Source organism: Polistes canadensis, unplaced genomic scaffold (assembly GCF_001313835.1).
Source record: "Polistes canadensis isolate GaletaPanama2010 unplaced genomic scaffold, ASM131383v1 scaffold_25, whole genome shotgun sequence".
In the NCBI taxonomy this organism is placed as follows: domain Eukaryota; kingdom Metazoa; phylum Arthropoda; class Insecta; order Hymenoptera; family Vespidae; genus Polistes; species Polistes canadensis.
Window position 1 is genome coordinate 41,579 of NW_014569572.1, and position 22,268 is coordinate 63,846.

Genomic DNA, 22,268 nt, shown 5'->3' on the forward strand with positions numbered 1-22,268 from the left:
AAGATACAAAAGGTAAACATTTATGACAGATTGTAGATTTCGAGGAATTTTTTAATTTTTTCTGACCGTAATAAGCATGCTTGAACAGCTATGCATATATATATATACATATATTTGATCCTTAGATACCATACACTGTCACACTTTGAACACATGATGTTTGTGACGACTGCGGTTAATAGTTGGTACTGTGCAATAATTGATATTATTTTTGAAAAAGTTTAACTATTATTATTTAAATGGTGCCTGAAATAACAATTGCACATACTTTGCACTAACATTCTTATTATTTATTCGTTCTTTTATATTTTTGTTTGTACAATTTATGGCTAACAAGTTTGCCGCTAGAGTAAAAATATTGGACGTTTTGAATGAGATCTATATTGATAAAAATACTATTTTTACATTGCTTGTTTCTATTTTTCTATTTATATAATGTATAATTTATAATTTACAAGTTCAAATTTAGTTTTAAAGTGCAAATTTAGAATTTTTTTGAATGGAAGTACCCATCTATACTAATCGAAATACTATTTTTACATTGTATTTTCATATTTTTTCATACAATTTGTGATTCGTAAGTTTGCCGCTAAAATGCAAATGTAGGGCGCTTTGAAGAGGAATACCCATCTATACTAAACTTCTAACTTTGCCTCCATTTATGTTCTTTCCTGTTCGAGACTTGGATGGTGAGAAACGAACTTCGAGTTTATTTTTTTTAAAATTCGAATTTTTGATGAGTATATAAATTAAAATTTAATTTTGAGTGAATATCGAGAATTAAAACAAAGAAAGATGTTGGTTCTCTTTGAAACTCCAGCGGGATACGCAATATTTAAGGTAAATTTATATCTAAGAAAAATCTTAACCTCGTAAAAGATGCACGTGTTCAAGCCGCCCGGTTATATTTTTTTTTATATATGTATAGAAGATAAATAGATTCTTTATTTCAAACATGAAAGGTTAAAAATGGATATAAAAAACTATTCTATTCATATATCGATTTGTACATTATTTTTGCAAGCACAGTTTTTGTTAATTTATCATTAATCTTGTTTCTTATCCTCCAACTATTACCTACATTTTTATTACTTAGAACTTTATATTTATTGCGTTTATGTATATTTCTACTTTTGTTACTTATCTCTTTAATTTCTCTAGTACTCGCTATTTTTTTATTCATTTTTTTTTTTTCTTTTTATATTTTCCTTAATATTAAACCTACCAAATGCAGTCAAATGACCGCATTCTGTAATTTGTAATAAATAATAAAATAAATCATAAAATGTACATTATTCATTTCTAAATAAAAGAAAATATTTTGATTATTATCCAATTAGTTAAAATCTATATTTTTTTGTAAAGCGATCATTTGACTGCTCATGGCAGGAATAGGTATACACGATATGCCGATAGGTTTACTGTTAATTATACTATTATATCTCTGCACCCCATAAAAATGTATATTTTTAACCAGTGATAATATTTCGTTGCAGTTACTAAATAAAAAGATATTGTCGCGTACTGATGATTTGTTTCTTGAATTTCAAACACCCGAAGCAGCAAATAAAATGTAAGATATTCTATTTACGAATAATATTTAATTTTATAATTGTATTGAAATTATTAGATTTTTATTTATGTAGTATTCTTGTAACTGTAAATAACATTTCTTAATATTTTGATTTTAGTGTTAAACTGAAACATTTTGAAAAGTTTGAAAATACTACAGAAGCTCTCGCTGCTACAACAGCAGCAATAGATGGAAAATTATCTAAAAATTTGAAAAAACTTCTGAAGAAACACTTTTCAGAATGTCAAGAGGAATTGGCAGTTGCTGATGCCAAATTAGGAGTTGCTATAAAAGAAAAACTTAAGTTATCATGTGTAAATAATACAGCGATACAAGAATTAATGAGATGTATTCGAAGTCAAGTCGATGGTTTGTTAGGTGGTTTGCCTAAGAAAGAAATGGCAGCAATGGCCTTGGGTTTAGCACATAGTCTATCAAGGTATAAATTGAAATTTTCCCCCGATAAAATTGATACCATGATAGTGCAGGCTGTTTGTCTATTAGATGATATAGATAAAGAATTAAATAACTATGTAATGCGTTGCCGTGAATGGTATAGTTGGCACTTCCCAGAACTTAATAAGATTATAACAGACAATATTGCATTCGTAAAATGTATTAAAGTAATTGGAACTCGAGAAAATACCATAAATGTAGATCTGTCTGATGTTTTACCTGAGGATATTGAAGAAAAAGTTAAAGAAGCTGCAGAGATATCAATGGGAACTGAAATTTCAGAAGATGATATTTCACATATCCAACTGTTATGCGATGAAATAGTACAACTTTCACAGTTTAGAGGAGATTTATATAATTACCTTAAAACCAGAATGATGGCAATGGCACCTAATTTAACTACGTTAGTTGGAGATCTAGTGGGCGCACGTCTAATTTCTCGTTCAGGCTCTCTTATGAATCTGGCTAAACAACCAGCTTCGACTTTACAAATTCTTGGTGCAGAAAAAGCACTTTTTAGAGCATTAAAAACCAAAAAAGATACTCCAAAATATGGTTTAATCTATCATGCACAGCTGGTAGGACAATGTTCTACTCAAAATAAAGGAAAAATGTCGAGAATGCTTGCAGCAAAAGCATCGTTAGGAGCAAGAGTCGATGCTTTAGGAGATGATATAAATTATGATTTTGGTGCTGAGCATAAAGCTAAATTGGAAGCCAGATTGAGAGTATTAGAAGAAAGAAAGTTACATAGAATTTCTGGAACTGGTAAAAGTAAAGCTAAGTTCGAAAAATATCATTTTAAGAGTGAAACTATACATTATCCAGTATCTGCAGACACAACACTTACTGCAAAGAGAAAACATTCTCAAATAGATGATACACTAGAAAAAGATGGAGAAAATGAAGCGAATGTAATTCAAGAAGCTCCTAAAAAGAAAATGAAACAAGACATTGCTGAGGAAGGATCGTCACAAACAGAAAATATAGTTGGAAATGAGGGCGAGCAAGAAGTTCCATCCAAGAAAAAGAACAAAAAGAAGAAGCGAGAAGAAGCTACAACAGATGATGTTGCAGTAGTGAGTGAACAGCAGGATGAAAGTATTGGTAAGTAATTTTCATTTAATATTTATCTATATATGAGTTTAACTTTGTACAATTTATTATGCGCATATTAGGTTGATAATCGACTCGTTTTTTATCCTTAAGATATTTAGCTTTCTTTAATTGACCATTCTTAGCAGCATTTTGTAAAGGAGTATAGCCAATACGGTCGTCATTATTAGATTATACATTAGAATTGATTTTTTTTGCATCTATAAGACATTTCACTATGTTCAATTGACCATATTGAACAGCAATATGCAAAGTGCAGAAATATCTTATGTTTATGAGAATGAGTTATTTAAAAATAAGATTGTAAAGAAATGGGTTATTAGTCATAAAAAGAAATAACTTTGATTTGTTGACTTTTTTGACTACCATGCGATTAGTGATAATGAAAACAATAAGAAACTTTTACACCATTAAAAAATACTGAAAATTCCTCATGTAATTAAAGTGATCACTCAAGGAGTTCAGGTGAAAGAAGCGAAATGAGTGTAAATTCTAGAAAACAAAAACATTTTTTTACAGGCAAAGATGATAGAGTATCGAAGAGGCCGCGCAATGAAGATTCTAAATCTAGTGATTTACAAGATGAATCTAGACAGGACTTGTCTGATGAATTGCATAATGCTTGTAAAACTGGGCAATACATTCCTCATCATTTAATTGAATTTATGTATCAATTAGACTTGTTGATGCTTTGCTCACTTAGAAAGTTTACACATGAACATAAATATCCTTCATTATCATTAGCATTTAAAGATTATGAAATTGATAAATTTAATAATATTGTTCTTCGTTATAAAAAGAAGTCTATTCATATACAGATTGAAAATGTAGACAAGTATTACATAAATAATGGCATTAATTATGCTAGATTATTTACTAAAGAAAAACGAAGTTTTTCTATTAATAATTATTTTGATAGTTTTGTTAAACATATAATCTCTAAATCAGAAAGTTCATCAAATAATATAGAATATCTTATTATCTATACTAATTCAGGCTTGGATCTTACAGAAGACAAAAATTTAAAAGAAGGAAAATTAAAAAATTTTTATCCTTTTAAATTTGATAGCATAAACATAGAAGAAAGTAACCTTTTGAAAGACTTTTTGTTTACAAATGACGAAACACGAGGAAGTGGTTTTTATCAATTTTCGCGAGATAAAACAATAAGAGAAGAACTTTTAAAGCGGTTAGAATTTTCATCTGCTATGCAGAAAGTAATAAAAGAAAGAAAAATTTCACAGGAATTTGAAAAAGAAATAAAAGAAGGATTTTTAGATAAATTAGTATTTGCAGCTAATCAGCCTAATAGAGAAGAGCTGAATAGCATTATTAAAAATGAAATAGGAAGAAATAGTACACGTGGGGATGATTATATAGCATTACAAAAAAGAATATTAAGTGATTTAACAGCTCCATCAAAGGATAAAAAATTCGAGAATAATGTAACTGGAATTATATATAAATTCAATTTATTAATACTTTTCTTGCATAACATGTTCTTGCATAAAAATATATCTTCCATAAATTTTGAGGAAAATAGCAATGATATATCTAATAGCATTGTTCTTCATTATAAAGATAAAATTATTTACGTAAAGGCTCACTATACAAATAGTAATATTAGTTATAGTCAGCTATTTCCTTCCAAACAACAGAAAAAAAAGAATATGTTTTCTATTAATAAGTATTTTACTCTTTTTATTGAGGAATTAAAAAAGAATATAGAATACTTTATTATCTATACTAATGCAGATCTAGACTTTACAGAAGAAAAGAAGTTAAAAAAAGAGCGATCTAAAGATTTTTATCCTTTAAAATTTGATAATGATAAAGTTTTAACAGATTGTTTGTTTATTAATGGGAATGGTCTTTATCGATTTGCCGAAGAAGAAACAACAAGAAAAAAGCTTTTAAGTTTATTAAAACTTCCACCTTCTTTGCGAAAAGAACAAGAAGAAGGAAGATTTTCTAATGAAAGTGAGCAAGAGATAAAAGAGAAATTTTTAGATAAACTAATATTTGCAACCAACCAACTTAATAACGAAGAATTCAATAATATTATTAAAAATGAGATAGATAAATCTGATGTTCCATATAATTATGAAGAAATACATGAAATAGCGTTACGTTGGTCAGAATCTCATGAATTTGGAAATATTACAAAAGAAATAATAAAAAAGCTTTTTGAAGACATAAAAAATAATAGATCTAGTTATAAGAAAATTCCAAATAAAAACATTAATGAAGAAATTAAGTTTGCTAGAAGTGTCGTTGGTAGAGAAGGAACACCTGCATTTAATCAGTTCTTAAATTTTTTAATTAAAGGAGAAGGGATAAAGTGTCTAAAAGTTCTAAGAAGACAAAAAATTGACTTAGTTAATATGTCCAGTATTTTGCATGTAACAGGAGCTAACGCTGCAAAAGCTTTTAAAGACTTATATGAACTTTGGTTTGATAAACAAGGAAGTAAAACACAATATTTAAGTACTCTAGAAAAGGAAGAAATAAATCTATCTAATATGTCTAGTATTTTAGGTGGATCAGGAACTAATGCTGCAAAAGCCTTTAAAGATTTGTATGAATTTTGGTTTGATATGAAAGGAAGTAAAACACAATATTTAAGTACTCTAGAAAAGGAAGAAATAAATCTAGCTAATATGTCTAGTATTTTAAGTGGAGCAGGATATAACGCTGCACAAGCTTTTAAAGACTTATATGAACTTTGGTTTGATGAAAAAGGAAGTAAAACACAATATTTGAATACTCTAGAAAGAGAAGGGATAAATCTATCTAATATGTCTAGTATTTTGAATGTAGCAGGAGCTAACGCCGCAAAAGCTTTTAAAGATTTGTATGAATTTTGGTTCGATAAGCAAGGAAATAAAACACAATATTTAAATGCTCTAGAAAAAGAAGGGATAAATCTATGTAACATGTCCAGTATTTTAAGTGGAGCAGGAGCAAACGCTGCAAAAGCTTTTGAAGACTTATATGAACTTTGGTTTGATGAAGAAGGAAATAAAACACGATATTTAAATACTTTAGAAGAGGAAGGGATAAATTTATCTAATATGTCCAGTATTTTAAGTGGAGCAGGAGCTAATGCTGCAAAAGCTTTTAAAGACTTATATGATTTTTGGTTTGATGCAAAAGGAAATAAAAAACCGCATTTAAAACATTTTATTGAGAATAAAGATAAGGAAAACAGTTTTACGCTGCACAATTTATCGGGTATATTAAGTAAAGCAGGGGCTAAAGCTAAAAGTGCTTTTGAAAAATTGCATAGTGTTTGTTTTAATGACAAAGGGAAAAGAACAAAATTGTTAGATGATTTCTATAAGGCAGGTTTTAGGCCAAGTAACTTATCTTGTACGTTATGTGGAACAGGAGTTCGTGCTTCTTTTACTTTAAAAAGATTGCATAGTACTTGTTTCAATGAAAAAAGAGAAAAAACAAAATTTTTAGAGAACTTCTATAAGGCAGGTTTTAGGCCATGTGATATATGTGGTGTGTTGAGCGCAGCAGCAGATAGTTTTAAAACGTTTCATGATTTTTGTTTTACAGGAGATACAAAAAAATATTTAAATCATTTCTTAATTGAGAAAGGAGGTTTTACACCGAATAATTTATCTAAGATATTGCACGGAGCAGGAGCTAATGTTTGTTCTGTTTTAAAAGATTTTCATAATGTTTGTTTTGATGAAACAGGAAACAAAACACAGCTTTTAGATGATTTCTATAAGACAGGTTTTAGCTCGAGCGATTTATCTAATATATTATCCATGGCAGGAAGGAATGTCACTTCTATTTTAAGAAACTTTCATAAATTGTGTTTTTATAAAGAAAACTATTTCAATCACTTTTTAGCAGAGAAAAAACTTTTTACGCCAAAAAATTTATCTAAAATATTATATGGAGTAGGAATTAATATTTGTTCTTTTTTTAAAAAATTGCATAATCTTTGTTTTAATAAGACAGGAAACAAAACAGATTATCTCAACGATCTTGTAAATAATCATAAGCCAAATAAGATACTTAATATATTATATGAAAAAGTAAGAAAAATGCTTTCTAACTAGAATTAGGGCTTTATTAGAAAATGCTAAGAAAAAAAAAGCTTTTATAAATTGTAGATTTTTTAAGTAATAACCATCGGTTTTTATGTCTCCATTATTATGAACAGAAGTATAGTCAACCTCTTCAGATAGAAAATTATAATTGTAAATAGCAATATATAAAGAAGACTTTCTGAAGATTGATATAATTACCAAATTTATCTAATAATATCTTATGTAATGTCTGATAATATCATATATAATATCTATCAAAATCTTAAGTAGTCACTGTTTTCTGCCTTGCCCTCCTGTGGAGGCAATCGAATGCACTCTATTGGGATGATCACTAAAAACGATTTCCCTTGCATCTTCAACGATAATGATTCTTTCTTCCATATAATATGCGAAGTAGCATTAGTAAAAGTAGTTTTATCGGTAGAAGTTCCACCATTATTTATGTTTGATGGTTTTTCATGAACATGGAACATTGATTTGATATTAAGTTAAAAGTAAAATTTATTAGATCAGTTTCAATTTTGATTTTAGAACCTAAGAAGAAAAAGAAAAAGAAGAAGGAGAAGCATGCTACTGAGACACAGGAGGAGACTTCTGTTCCAACAGAAACAGCTGAAGATGTAGCACTAGTTTTGACGGAGAAGAAAAAGAAGAAGAAAAAGAAAGTACAAGAAACTGAATAACTTTAATTGAAAGTTTTTGAAGAATCAGGATACTATTATCATCGGTGGATTGACTTTATAATAAATTTCAAGAGTGATCCTAGAGATATTCAAAAATTCATAAATTCTCCGAAAACAGTTTAGAAGTCTTCTCAGTTTTTTTCCAGGTATGCAAAGATAAATAAATGACGAGTTTGTTAATAACTTTGTCTACTTCTTTGTATCTTTTACTTATTTTTTTATAGAAATATATAACTTATAAAATAACAAATATCTTTTCATAGCTTTTTAAAATATCATTTAATAATTTTTCATAAATTCGTTTCAATTATATATATTCAGTGCATTATATAAATACGTAGGTTTAATTATTTTTACTTATCATATATTAAATACCTAATAAAATCATTAAGCAGTTAATTGATCTTTACATATACCGCATTCAAAGTGTTGAAAGTATCATTACAATGCAAATAAGAGTTTGATTTTACTTTATAAGTCATAAATATATCGCTGAAAAAATTTGTTAACTTTTATATGTTGAATAACAAAGCAACATTATGTACATATATTTCTTATTTGAATATTTTAAGAATAATCGATTCTAAGTGTAATGTACAGAATAAAATACATAATAAATTATATAAACTTTATATAAAATATTTTATTGACTTAGCGGTTAATCCCTTGACCGCGGGTTATTCAGATATGAAACGTGCCAATAGTGAAGCATTTTATTTATAACAATCGTCACATCACTTGCATATAAATGCTATTCACAATCAAATGGGTAATGATTATTATAGATTATTATTGTAAGAATTCTGTAAAATCCTGTATACAATTACATATTTGCAAATGAATTACCTACTTTTGCTTGTTATATTAAACTATTTTCATTACAATCATTTATTATAAATCTTTTTATTACTTTTATTAAATAATTAAAGATAATATTAAATTGAAACTAGCACATATTTTAAGTATTAATTATAACAAAATTTATAAAGACTATTGTATGCATAATAAAAGTAAATTAGTTTTTCATAAACAAGTTCTAGTGTGTTGTATCATTTCTGCTATATTACATTCTGTGAAAATATCAATAAAGAAAATACTAACGTATTGATTTCATTTGAATAAGGATTAAAAATAATCATTTTTTTTAGATTTTAACATATCTTTATTGTTATACACGTACACAAAAGTAAGCTGATGTTAAATGTAAATTGTCACCGCTAGCATTTATGCAGGAAAAGTACAAAACATTATATAGAACACTATAAAAGCTATTCTTCGAAATTATTATGCGACCACTTAATAAACTTACATAAATATATTTTGTACTTTATTGTAAATTGGTGTATGAATTGCTTATATTATTCCAAAATAACGTAACTTAACTTTATTACCAAATATATTTGGTAAGACACTGATTTCTTTTACAGGTATTGATGATTGAAACACTTTTTACTTATTATGTTAGGTAAATATAATAATGTTTAATTTATTAATAAACATAGATTCTAGATATATCGTCTCAAAACAAAAATTGCACATTATTTTATCTTGTTAGAAGTGAACGCTAATTCTCTAATTAAAATGAATTGCTTGAAATTGAGGAAGTTTTATTGAAGCATTTTATATGCAATACCTACCAGAAAACCTTTCTACGTATATTTATTCTATCAAAATAAAATTATTATTTTTAAAAACAGAGATGCACACATATTATTATGTTACTATGTTTACATTTATTTAATAAATGTATTTATATATTACATATGTTATTTTGCAATAGTATTTTATACCGTGTAAATTATAACTGACTACTATTATTATAATTATTTAACCATCATACAAGTTCATTATTTTAGACGTTATCAAAGTTATTGGGAAATTATATAATCAAGATTTATATGCACACACTTGAATTGTAAGTATTATTTTACATTTTAATATATATGTATGTATATATAAAATTGATACATATAAGTCGTAGAATATAATTATTTTTATTTAGACTAAAATAATAATCTATCATTAAAAATATAATTTCTCCTCTTTATTTTTTTTATTTGTCATATAAAATGATTATAGTAAATTAATAATATGCTGTATATTATTCTCCAACACTTTATGAGCAGGTAAATTGAATTCTAAAATTGTATTATAAATCTGAGATAACACATTGCTTCATGCAAATGTTCAAGTTTATATAGCTATTAAGTTCTAAATATTTTAAATGATTAATTATATTTATGATATATAATCAATTTTTATAAATGAATGTATAAAGAGATTTCATATTTGCTTAAGATCCTTATGTGCATGTTTGTTAAAAAAAAGAAATACATAAACAAAAATGTATATAAATATAAAGAATTCCATTTGCAATGAATATATTCATGTATAATATATATATATTAGATTTTTTATTAATAGGAATGTGAGTATTACAATCTAGAACAAATTAAGATACATACAAATGAAATCATTATAATGAATTAAATTTCTACATAGGTTTCTTTAAATCATTATATGTATATTATGGTTAGACGAATCTGTAGTAAATTCAATTTTATATCAAAATTAGATCATATGTTATGCTTGGCAAAAGCTGAGATGGTCCATAATTAGTATTATAAATAAACGATGTGAATTTTAAATATTAACATTTCATATTGTAAACTAGTAAAATATTCATAAGCCAGAATATATATATAATTATATTATATATGTGTTAGCATTATTATGTGAAATCTCTAATTCGTGAAATGATTAGCTAAATCCTGAAATAACTATATTGACCTGTTTGAATATGGAAGAAGACAGAATTATATACTTCAACTAGATAATATGTAAATTTATAAGAAGCAAGGAGTTAAGGTAGGAAATTGAAATTTGATCCAATAGAACTGAATGACTAACAGAATATTAGTTTTCGAAATATAGGAAAAGATAACAATGGATAAATAAAAGCAGACTTTAAAAGTGGATTTTCTAAAACTACTAGTTTTAGTGTATAATAAAATTCTTTTTACATGTTTGCTAAAAACACCTAGTTATTTCGGGTAAAACCACAGGTCTCCACGATTTAACTGAATTATACAATTTAATGCTGACGTATATGTGTATATAATATATATATATATATTATAAACACATACTGGATATTGTGCATTATAGGTTGCAACATTTTATTCGGAAGAAAATTAATAAACAATTATATGTTTAATGTAATTATAAATGCAAGCATCTATATTTCTGTAAGCATTCAAATTGCAGTGCAAACATATATATATATGTATATTGCTATATTTTGCTGATTATTTTAAATTCCGCATGCAAAATTCAATGTTAGAATAAGCATAAAGTTGTAATGTTAAGTTTTATCCAAAAAATAATTATTTCAAATTACACATAAGAAATCCAATTTTATATACATTTTCATATGTATTATATAAATAAAATCTTTTCTTATTTATATTGTAATGAAAAATATAAGCTGTCAAACTTACAATTGAGATTTCAAAATTTATTTTATTGATTTTCTACATGCATCTTATAGTTTCTGGGATAAAGCAGTGTATTAAAAAATAGAGTATACATATTATTTTCCATTTACCCTTTTACTAGGAAAAAATTCATGTCTGTAAAATTAATATTATGCCATTCTCAAATTTTAAATAAATGTAAGTAATAATTTTATGCACAATCATAAATGTATACAAACAAAAAATATATTTTCTTAATAGAAGGCAGTTATTATTTTTAAAATATAAATTTCTTTTATAGATAAATATATAGACATATATAAAATCCACAATTATTTAATATCTCTCTTTGCTTTTTTTTTAATGCTACAAATAAATTAATTGCAGACATGAGTTTTTGACTTAACGAGATAATATAAGATCTTAGAATTTCTTTATTATATAATATTTGTTATATTTTCTATGTATATTTCGACTTTCGATTTTCCCTCTGAATAAAGAGATAAACACATTATTATAATATATTATTTTCTTGTAATATTATAAATTAGTAATTTATTTTATAATTCGCATTTCCACTCAAATTTGTACAACTTGCTGATTGTAAAGCATAAGTCACTATAAATGATTTAAGAAAGCAAAGTGTGTGTAATATCTGATTTATACGACACAATTATATATTAGTAATCAATATGAAAAAAAATATGCTTCCAATAAAGAAAAAAAATTATTTTCTAAAATGCATATATACTTTAATGATCTGATAGATCAACCTGCAAATATTTGAGCAGACACAGCACGTATTTTGAAAAATTTACGAAATTATCAATACACCCTTTAAAGGAATTCTTCTGGACAATAGTACAATTGCAGTAGTAATTACAATTGTTTATTTATGTGATTAATAAAAATTAAAAAATATTTATGGTATATATTAAAAAAAAAAAAGAAATAAGTTCAGTAAAAAAATAAAGAAAAATTAACATTGATACAATAATAGAGTATACTACATTCATAAAAAAAATAATATATAAAGTATAGAAAAAAAATAATAAAAATAAAATAAATTCTTGCATATTTCCTTATAAGGGCATACCTAGTCCCTACCAAAGTAGTGACATATTGCACACTAGACTCATTCTATTGCAGGCTGTGCATTTATGAACTTATACTACAACCACCAGCTGAATAGTCTTATCTACAAATCTAAATATTTATAGTCTACAACTATATATGTTTTATATATCATGATTCTTTCAGAATACTATAATCGTATATGCAATATATGTATGTACAATACATAAAATTATAAATTTCAATGATAATTTAGCAAATATAAATTTATCGAATGCTTGTGAATAAATTTAGTACAGACTTGTTTTCTTTCTGACTGCGTGCTTTACTGAACACATTCCAAAAACGAAGAGTTTCATCTCCAGCACCTGTTACAATGGCTTCACCATCAGGTGACATGGCTAAGTACAAAACTCTATAAGAATGTCCTGTTAATTTTGCAACCTGTGTTAAACTTGGATATTTCCAAACTAATATTTGATTTTGGGAATAGCCATGTGTACTGACTAGTTCTGAACTGTGCTTACTCCAAGCCAAGTTACAAACTTGGGATCCAGTATCAACGCACTGCATAGGTTGACCAGTTAAAGTATTCCAAAATCTGATACATCTATCTGCAGTACCACCACCTGAAGCCAGTAAGCCATGATGATGAGGAGACCAAGCGATTGCCTTGACAGCAGCCAAGTGTTCGGTATAAGTTTGTATAGGTGATAAAGAATGTAAATTCCAAACATAAAGACGATTGTCATTCCCACCAGAGGCCAAGTACTGATTATCCGGAGACCATTTTAATCCACAAACTTCTTGTCTGTGAGCTCCCAAACGTCGTTCACTCACAACACAAGGTGTTCTAACGTCTCTTTGCAATATTAATCTGTCTCTACTACCAGAAGAGAGAACTTCTCCATTCCATGCCAAAGCGCCAACTCTGGCACTGTGACCATGTAATTTGCTTACTTGTTTGTTTACAGCAACATCCCATACTTGAATGTATCCTAAGTGCGTTCCAACTGAAACTAAGTTTCCTCTTTCGTTCCAGGCTACTGAGGTGACGCTATTGCCATCACTGGACAAATCACACAGTCTGGTTACTTGACTGGTACAAGCCGACCACAAGTAGACACAACTACCTAAGCCAACGCTAAGGACATTTTGCGATGACCAATCGACCAAATTTAAATAAAAGTCATCTTGTAATTCAGGAGCGTCGAGTACTTTAAATGGTATTCTAGATATTTTTCTAGTTGCTTTTCTAGGTGAACGTAATAATTTTTGACTTTTAGCACTTAAAGGTGAAAGTGAATAAGGCGAGCTTTGATCCAAAAGTGTATGATCCTTGGTGGGTGTAGTATATTTAAACAAATTTTTGGACATCAAAGGTGAGAGAATTCGTCTTTCCTCGCATTGACCTTTCACGTCTTCAATACTAGCACCTAGAAGCTCATTTTTTAAAAGACAGGAATACGCAATACCGTCTCGACTGCCTTCACCATTTTCACGAGTCTTCTTTGTCGCAAGACCACTTCGGCCGTTTTCAGATATCATTGAAAAGGTTGTCTGCCAGTTGTTACCCGACCTTGTCGGTATAAATCGATCAAAACTATTGTTGGTCATTTTAGTTGGTGAAAAATATACAGGCGTGTAATGAACAGGAGTGGTTAAATTATCTATGTGGCCCTCGCTATTTGACTTCAACAGTCGCTTCTCGTATTCGTGATGAAACATTTTCTGATTACACACCACGATATATAACGTACACACTAGCCTTTTACTTTAAGTCACATTCTTTAAAGCGGCTACACATTCATTTAATTATAACGTAGCCGCTTAGATTACACGAATATGTATAAATACATTATCTTTCCTCTTTTTTAAGAGCCAACACAAGCCGACCGATAAAACTGAACTATTTAACCCGTTACGTCGCCATTCGACGTCAACTCCGAAAGATTTTTTACAAGGAAAGGGCAGGAAAAACGACTCCTCTTCCTCCAATCAAAAGGCTTTATTTGAAATTTTGCCTCGCAACAGATGGGAAACGCGAATATAACTGCTGAGGCTAGCAAGAACTATATACACACGTAGCGACATTCCAACAAGCTTATCTTTCTTTATTTCCTTTCTTTCTTTTTTTCTTACCTATTTAAAATTATTTCAAATATATTTTCTATTTTCTTTTTATGACTTACCCTATTGTTGTTTTTCTACCTTTCTACATTCTAAATAATGACCATTTTGTTTGTCTACTATCCCTTTACTTTCTATTGTCAATATTTTTTAAATCGCCGATTAATACTTTATATTTTTTTATCATATTTATTCAAAACTTATCTATTTTAAAGTGCCATTAAAAGATCATTAATCATAATGATTGTGTTAAACATATATGATACTAAATCTATTAATATTATGTAATATTTATATTATTTATTTACATTTATATAATATTAATATAATTAGTATCTAATATATTCAAGTATTTTTATAGTTTTTGATAAATACAAAATAAAATTCTTATAGTTATTATGTATAAATAACAAACGATCATTTAAACACGTATGTATATACAAAAATTTATTATATTATTTTGTAATATAATTTACTATTTATATTATAAATATAATTATATTAAATTTATTATCTAATTATTTGGAAAAGTGTGTAAAATAAAAAGAAAAATACGAATCTAAGAAGATTCTTGGTATTTATAATTGTTTAACAAATAAATGTAGAAATCTTATGTCAAAATCTAATATAATTATTATTAAAATGAAAAGTTAATGGTCTTTACGTTTTAAAATATTATAAAATCGAATAAATCTAAAATATTATTAGTGTACGTTTCATTTTTAATTATAATTTAAATAAGATTATTACAATTACAAAGCGTTCCGAAACTCATCCCATTGTGTCCATGAACGTCGTGACGTAGTGAACTATCAAGTGCATAGAAAAGTTAGTGATCCCTTTAAATACTGAATTTTCTTACGTAAATAAGAGGTGAGTTATGTAATTAGACTTTATTAGCGTTGCATTTAACATTTATGAATGCACATTAATTGTTTAGAAAATTAATAAGAAAACGAATTGTTTCAATAATTATTGGAATTCAATGAAAATGAAAAACTAACCTTATTTTAATTGTAAATATTGGATTTACGTGTTAAATATTTTTTGTTAGAATGTAATCAATATTTGTGATGATTTATGAATATATCTTTATACGTTTTTTTTATATATATATTTCTGTTAGTAACATTATTATTTTTTACAGATAATTAAAAAATATGGGTGGCCATGGACATGAACATGATTCCATTAAAATACCTAGTCCTGATTCATACAAGATAGAAAACTTTCCAACGATAGTAAAATTTCAAGAACGTTTAGCGAAGGAAGGTTTAAAGGACCCATGGTTAAGAAATGAGGCCTGGCGTTATCATCCTAAATATAAAACAAAAGGACAACGTGCAATGATGCTTTGCTTTAGAGGTTGGAAGCTTGGTGTTCCAGCATTCTTAATAACTATAGGAATCGAAGAATTTTTGAGAATGGGTAAAAAAGATGAACATGGTCATGATAGTCATCATTAGTACAATTATATGTACAAGACACGCAAGAATAGTTAAATCATTAAGCAGTACTGCAAGTGTAGAAAGTCTAAGAATAAATGACTGTTTGGGTAACTATTCAATTTTGTTAAGAATTATTTCTCTCTTGATTGTTAGCATCGGCAAATAAAATGTTATTTATTTAAAAAAAAAAGCCATGTATATAGTATTATATACTTTAGTAATTTAATATAGTAAAAAGAAATGGAGTATCTTTATCTCTAATTTATACTAACATAGTCACATATTTCTATTATAGTCTATTATTACATTAAAAATCTTTCATCTAATAATGTTTTACTGCTTAAATTGTTTCTTCCATTGTGTTTCATAATTCCAATGAATAACTGCGAAAGTATAAATGTAACTGCAGTAGCTAATACATAGTTATCATATAAAGTTAAGAGAAAAAGAAATATTGTTATTTCTAGAGTTCCCAACAACCATTCGTTTCCGTAAAGTATTATTTGACTAAATGAGTAATCATTATCTGTAATAATAGGTTAAATTAATTCTAATAGCAATTTTGTAGAACTTTAGTTATCGAATGTTGCCTTACCGATATAGAAGACAGATGTTTTATTGATATTTGTGTAGAGAACACCACAAAGTTTTTCTATTAAATGATGTTCTTTGATAATGTAATCTTCATCTTTGAAACAATGATCCAGAAATTCGCGTAAAAATTGATTCAATTTTATACGTGTATTGCAAATCTGACTCCAATCCATAGAAGTATAAATATTTTGTTTGAAGAATCTATTGGTTATCTAAAAAACGTTTATTAATAAGATTGGTAGATATTTTATGAAAAATAATTTAGCTTTTTATCTACATGTATATATATTTTTTATAATATAATAATATATTCATACAGGTATCGATGATTACAAAAAACTCACAAAATCTTTCTCAGTATAAAATTTTTCATAGAATGTTCTGAATGTCGGTGTTACTGATACTACAAAATTTTGTTCTATTGTACCAGGAACCAGACCTCTATGTGCACATAATTGATTCTCTTCGTTCTTTAAATTATTTATTAAAGTAAATAAATCTGTATCAGAAAATCCATGAACTGATCTATGAAATAGAATTGATTAAAATAGTTAGTATCAATATTTTGTATTCATTACAATAATGTATCTGTTATTATTTATTACCTTCCATGAATATAAAATCCGTAATAATTATATTCCAAGATAAATACACTGATATTAGCAATTGAACACAAATCAACAAATTGTTGCATTTGATTCTTTATAAATCTTTCGTAAAATATAATGGATATTAAGTATTGAATAAAATAAATTGTAATATATACTATAGCACAAACAGCATACTGTAGTGAAAAATTCATTCTCACCTCAGGATGCTTATTAATTGTTATTTCTGGTATAGCTAGGCTCCAATATTTTACACCTATGACCTAAAAGTTGAAAATTGGTTAAAATTTATTAGCACGAATAAAATAAAAGAGATATATTATATTAATATTGAAACGAATTTACCTCTAAAACAAACAAAGTACTAATTAATTGTAACGATATATTTATTCTTCGTTTTGTTAGTAATTTTAACCATTCGTTAGCAACAAGATATGTTCTCCAAATACTAACTGACATTTGAGTATTATCTTCTCTTTGCATTGAAGATTTAGAAATAGAATATGTTTCTTGAAACTCTTCTTCTTCTACAGGTTTGAAAATTTTGCTAGGTGCACCTTTTTTGCTTGCTTTTTTAAACGTTTTATTTCTTCTAGCTGCAATAATTTCAGATGGAGTTTTTGGATTCTCGTCTTTACCGTCAATTAATATATTAGTATACAATTTTCGAAATGAAGTATAAGGAGAATCGTACTTTGATGAATCACGCATTATTTTTGGCTGTTCCCAATCAATGAAAAATATGTATATGTCCCAATGTTGATAAATGAATCCTATCATTTCTACGATCTGCAAAATGAAATAATTTTAAAATAATGAATTATAAATTATGTTTATATAGTACTGTATAACATAAACTTACTTTTAAACAAAATCCAATTATAGTAAAGATCTGTATATTTTGTTCATTAGACATGTTTGGAAGTAATGTGTATGGGATCGTTTGCCCTTTAAAAAATATAAATAAATATATGCATATACTAATTGATATAATAATAAGGGTGTTTCCCATAGCACCCATCACATATATAAAGAACCATAATGAAACTGTTACATTAGGAATACAACTATAGTTTTTTTTACAATATGTCCAAGTTTTTAATGCTGAATTAATAATTGCTATGGTTGATAAAACACCAATAAGTATCTAAAAATGATTTGGATACATAAATCATGATTAAAACTGAAAGATATTGAAACTTTAGAAAATTATTAGTTACCTGAGTATTAGAATTTATATGATTCTCCTTTAAAGCAAATGTTACTTTATAATTTATTACAACTTCTACGTTTCTAGAAATTTGTTGCTCCGTTAATTCTCCGTATTCTATAATCACTAAGGGCGGATAAATTTTTCCACGAGGTTTACTGGTTTGAATATTTACTCTAAAATCAAATAATTACCTATAATGTTATATACGAATGTATTTGAATAATATTCAAAAAATATAACTTACAAGATAGTAAATGATTTCATGTAACGAAGTACAGATAAGTTAGATTTTTTTAGAAATGTTCCAGTCACAAAATTTGGTAATGCTTTAATGCCACTTATATTGTCTACCAAAAAGAATTTTCTAACAAGTTGATTCTCCGATATATCGTAATCATTCTGAAGTATAGAAAGAATATATAAATTATATAAATGAATGCATTGATATACTAAATTTGATATAAAGATATTTTTTACCTCGTATTCTTTTTTTATATTAATTGGTACTGCATGGGAAAGAACTTTTTCTTCCTCTTTGTATGTTAAATAGAGTTGTTGAAATTGTACCTCCATATTTAGGAGATCCTTTACAGTGACTATACATTTTTTATTAAGATTAACTCCAAATCTAACGTTTGTAAGGAAATGACAAGGCATGCTTGGACTACCTATTTCAAGTAGCTTGCCTTCTAAAGAAAATGTTGCCATTGTAAAATTCAATGTATTGTTCTAAAACAAAAAACGTCTTGATTTTACAGAAAATCACCTGATTTTTCTAAAACAGATATAATAAAAAATGTGTATACATCGTCATCCTTTTTCAAACTGTATATTTGTGAGATATTTTTGGTATTTAATATCAGTGATGTTTCATCTTTATTGTAAAATAATTTGACCGGTGCCATATGTGTTTGCATAAATAATGCACATTGTACGCTGCTTACATATAAAGTTAAAACACATATATGCGATAAATGTTCACAAGACAACTTGTCTTTATTCTGAAAAATTATATTAATAAGTTCATAATCAGGGACATTTTTAAAGCTTTGTAAGATTAATTTTTTACTTACTTTACAAAAGTACATAGCTGCTTGTAATTCGGTTCTAAGGTAATAACTGTCTACAGTCTTGCTTTGAAATTTTATTGTGTAAGTACTTTTAATATCTGGCCAATCCGCTAGATTATCTCTGTTTAAACAATATCCTTGTATTTTAACATGCGATCCTAGTGGACAAACACAATTTTCTTGATTTCTATTATCCAAGTTATTACATGGCAAACATTTAGAATTCGCATTAGATGGATATGTATTTTTTGGACACGGAAGACATTTTATACTGTTCAATAATGTACCATCCCAGTTTCTTTCCACTGTAGAAAACAAGTTTAAAATATAGTTCGCATTAATTTATGCATAAGTATATTAAGCATATATGTATTTTTATAGGAAGTACTTAGTATATCGTTGGATGAACATTTGCAAATATTATTTGGACAAACAATACAGTCCTTGCCATCAGTAGTTACAGTTTGATTATAATTACATTTTGCACAAATGGGATTACCATTTTTAAAACCGATTGTTTTACTAAATTTATTGCAAACGCATCGTAAATCTGTAAAAAGTATTAAATAATTGATCAAATGAATAGATACAATAATACACAAATAAATTGTAAACATACAATATATATGTTAGTACATTTATAAGAAAATAAAAAATTATGATAGATTAAGACTTACGATCAGTACTGGGTTCAAGAAATTCGAAGATATTACATTTGCGACAAGAAAAATATTTCGTATCAAAGTATTCGTCATTTTTACATAAATTAGGTTGTGATATTTCAAAAATTTCATTATTCGTACCAATCGTATCGTCAATTGTTACAAGAAATACTATAAAACATAAAATAATAAGATTATTGTCGAAGTAATGCATTCTTAGATAGCCTTTTACAATTTTGTTTATACTACATAGTCGTTTCTATGGCAACAAGATGACTACAAGCGTAACTGAGGGATATGAATGAGATTTACGCGAATTTTATGTTCCTTCGTCACAGACACATTTTCTTAGTTTTTTAAATTATATAAATATTATTTATTTAAATTTACTAATATTTTACATTAACAGTAAAATGTATGTAAAAAATAGACGGCTTTAACGAAAGTGAATTTTTCTTCGTGCCCAGAATGACAAGATTTCCAAAATATTACTATATTTTGTTTACTATTGAATTGAAGGAATTACTATTGAATTTTAGGATATCATTACTTAAATACTATGGTGTCCGATAAGCTAATATCGTAATACATATCAACGATACACGTGATTTATAGTAAGTAAAGCAGGGTACCGTGTCAATGATATAGTTTCGAAACAATGATGCGTAATTTAAATGTGTGCATCGCGATTGATATTTGCCTCTATTGCGATTAATCTAAAAATAAAATTATCCTAAAAGAAATATACATACATACGTATTTATTTAAAACGTATATGTTTTTATTGCTTAAAAAATGTTGATCGACAATATAATAAAAATAAGTTTTAACAACTTTATTCTCTTCAGAATTGACAATGAAATTATAGTTCATTATGAAGCAGGAACCGACTTATAATCTCTTGTATACTAATCGAAAATACTTCGACGATTTGCTACAATTAACGACGTCCTTGCGCCAACATCGAAAATTCAACAAGAAATTCACGCCAAAGTGACGTATTATGTCCATTCGTTTTACAAGATACAAGGATTTTCCCGATTTTACGCAACGTTCTTTGCCAAGATACGTATGTAATTAAATATTTACGCATATATAGGTATTCTAATAGTTTTCAAAGGTACGCGCGAAAATCTACGTTCAAATAAACGAGAGATCGATAAAGATCGAAGTTTTTTTTATCAAAATGGCGGCACTACCGGGAAACTCGAAAGAAAGTTCGAGATAAAAATTCTTGTATTCATTTAGGGGGAACGATGGATTTGAGTAATAGAAAAGAATGAAGACAAAAAACAAATAGATAAAGAAAGAGATGAATAGATAAATAGATAGATAAAAAATAGAGAGAGAGAGAGAGAGAGAAAAAGTAAAAAAAGTAGCACGAGGACAAAGTGGCGAACTTGCAAGAACTACGTGCATAGGCGCCTGAAGAAAGGGACGATAGTATGTTGTACAATAAGAAGCAAAAACAACGGTTCACTTAGCATTTCTCGTGCCAAAGGTTCCCCCACCAATTTTGAAATCAAAGGGACACGAGCCCCGAGAAGTAGGGGTACATGAGAAAATGTTATAAGCGAAAATAAAAGCAAGAAAGAAGGCAAGGTCCCCGCGAGTGGCAAAGCTTCGAAGCCGAGAGGGTAGTTTTTTTTCAGTTTGTGCAGGTGCTTAGTCGAGCGAGCGTCGTAGCACAGGTATATCGAATCTTTTTATCCTCTTTTTCTTCTTCTTCTTTTTCTTTTAACTTCTTGTTCTTTTTAAAAGGGATTCGTTTTGTTCTATTGTTTGAGAGAGACTTTATTTTAATTTTGTTTTTTCTTTCTCTCCGATATAAAATCATGATTAATCGTGATTGGACAATTTGTTGACAAGGTATAAAAAACGAAGTGTGGTGAATAATATCCTGCGGTGTAATAAATCTTTTTCTTTTCTTTCTTTCTTTCTTTCTTTGATAATTCATATGTTTTTATTTTCGTTAAAAAAGATCGATAGATAGGAATAGTCAAACGACTTGTTGCGGCCTTAATGTGGCCTGTTTTTCCACGAGACAAATATACTTCTCTTGTCTAAATATAACAATTAGGATCGAAGTTGA

The 22,268-nt window shown here is 27.4% G+C and overlaps 4 protein-coding genes across 4 annotated transcripts; 2 read left to right on the forward strand and 2 right to left on the reverse strand.

The window, feature by feature from the left end:
- Positions 1-562: 562 nt before the first annotated feature.
- On the forward strand, positions 563-8,519 carry LOC106783763 (nucleolar protein 58). The gene is made up of 4 exons (XM_014742589.1): positions 563-840; positions 1,497-1,573; positions 1,692-3,136; positions 7,750-8,519. The coding sequence occupies exons 1-4, from the start codon at positions 796-798 to the stop codon at positions 7,899-7,901; spliced, it is 1,719 nt and encodes a 572-aa protein (XP_014598075.1). The 5' UTR covers positions 563-795; the 3' UTR covers positions 7,902-8,519.
- A 3,302-nt stretch (positions 8,520-11,821) lies between these two features.
- Positions 11,822-14,527, reverse strand: LOC106783810 (fizzy-related protein homolog). Its single transcript, XM_014742707.1, has one exon. The coding sequence runs from the start codon at positions 14,177-14,179 to the stop codon at positions 12,719-12,721; it is 1,461 nt and encodes a 486-aa protein (XP_014598193.1). The 5' UTR covers positions 14,180-14,527; the 3' UTR covers positions 11,822-12,718.
- An 814-nt stretch (positions 14,528-15,341) lies between these two features.
- On the forward strand, positions 15,342-16,359 carry LOC106783812 (NADH dehydrogenase [ubiquinone] 1 beta subcomplex subunit 3). The gene is made up of 2 exons (XM_014742708.1): positions 15,342-15,454; positions 15,729-16,359. The coding sequence occupies exon 2, from the start codon at positions 15,742-15,744 to the stop codon at positions 16,045-16,047; it is 306 nt and encodes a 101-aa protein (XP_014598194.1). The 5' UTR covers positions 15,342-15,454; positions 15,729-15,741; the 3' UTR covers positions 16,048-16,359.
- A 569-nt stretch (positions 16,360-16,928) lies between these two features.
- Positions 16,929-20,510, reverse strand: LOC106783722 (meckelin). The gene is given in 9 exon segments (XM_014742513.1): positions 16,929-17,148; positions 17,229-17,494; positions 17,577-18,044; positions 18,046-18,378; positions 18,452-18,617; positions 18,689-19,170; positions 19,203-19,819; positions 19,903-20,094; positions 20,192-20,510. Coding segments are annotated over 9 exon segments (2,919 nt in total). The 5' UTR covers positions 20,391-20,510; the 3' UTR covers positions 16,929-16,952.
- Between the last annotated feature and the right edge of the window lie 1,758 nt (positions 20,511-22,268).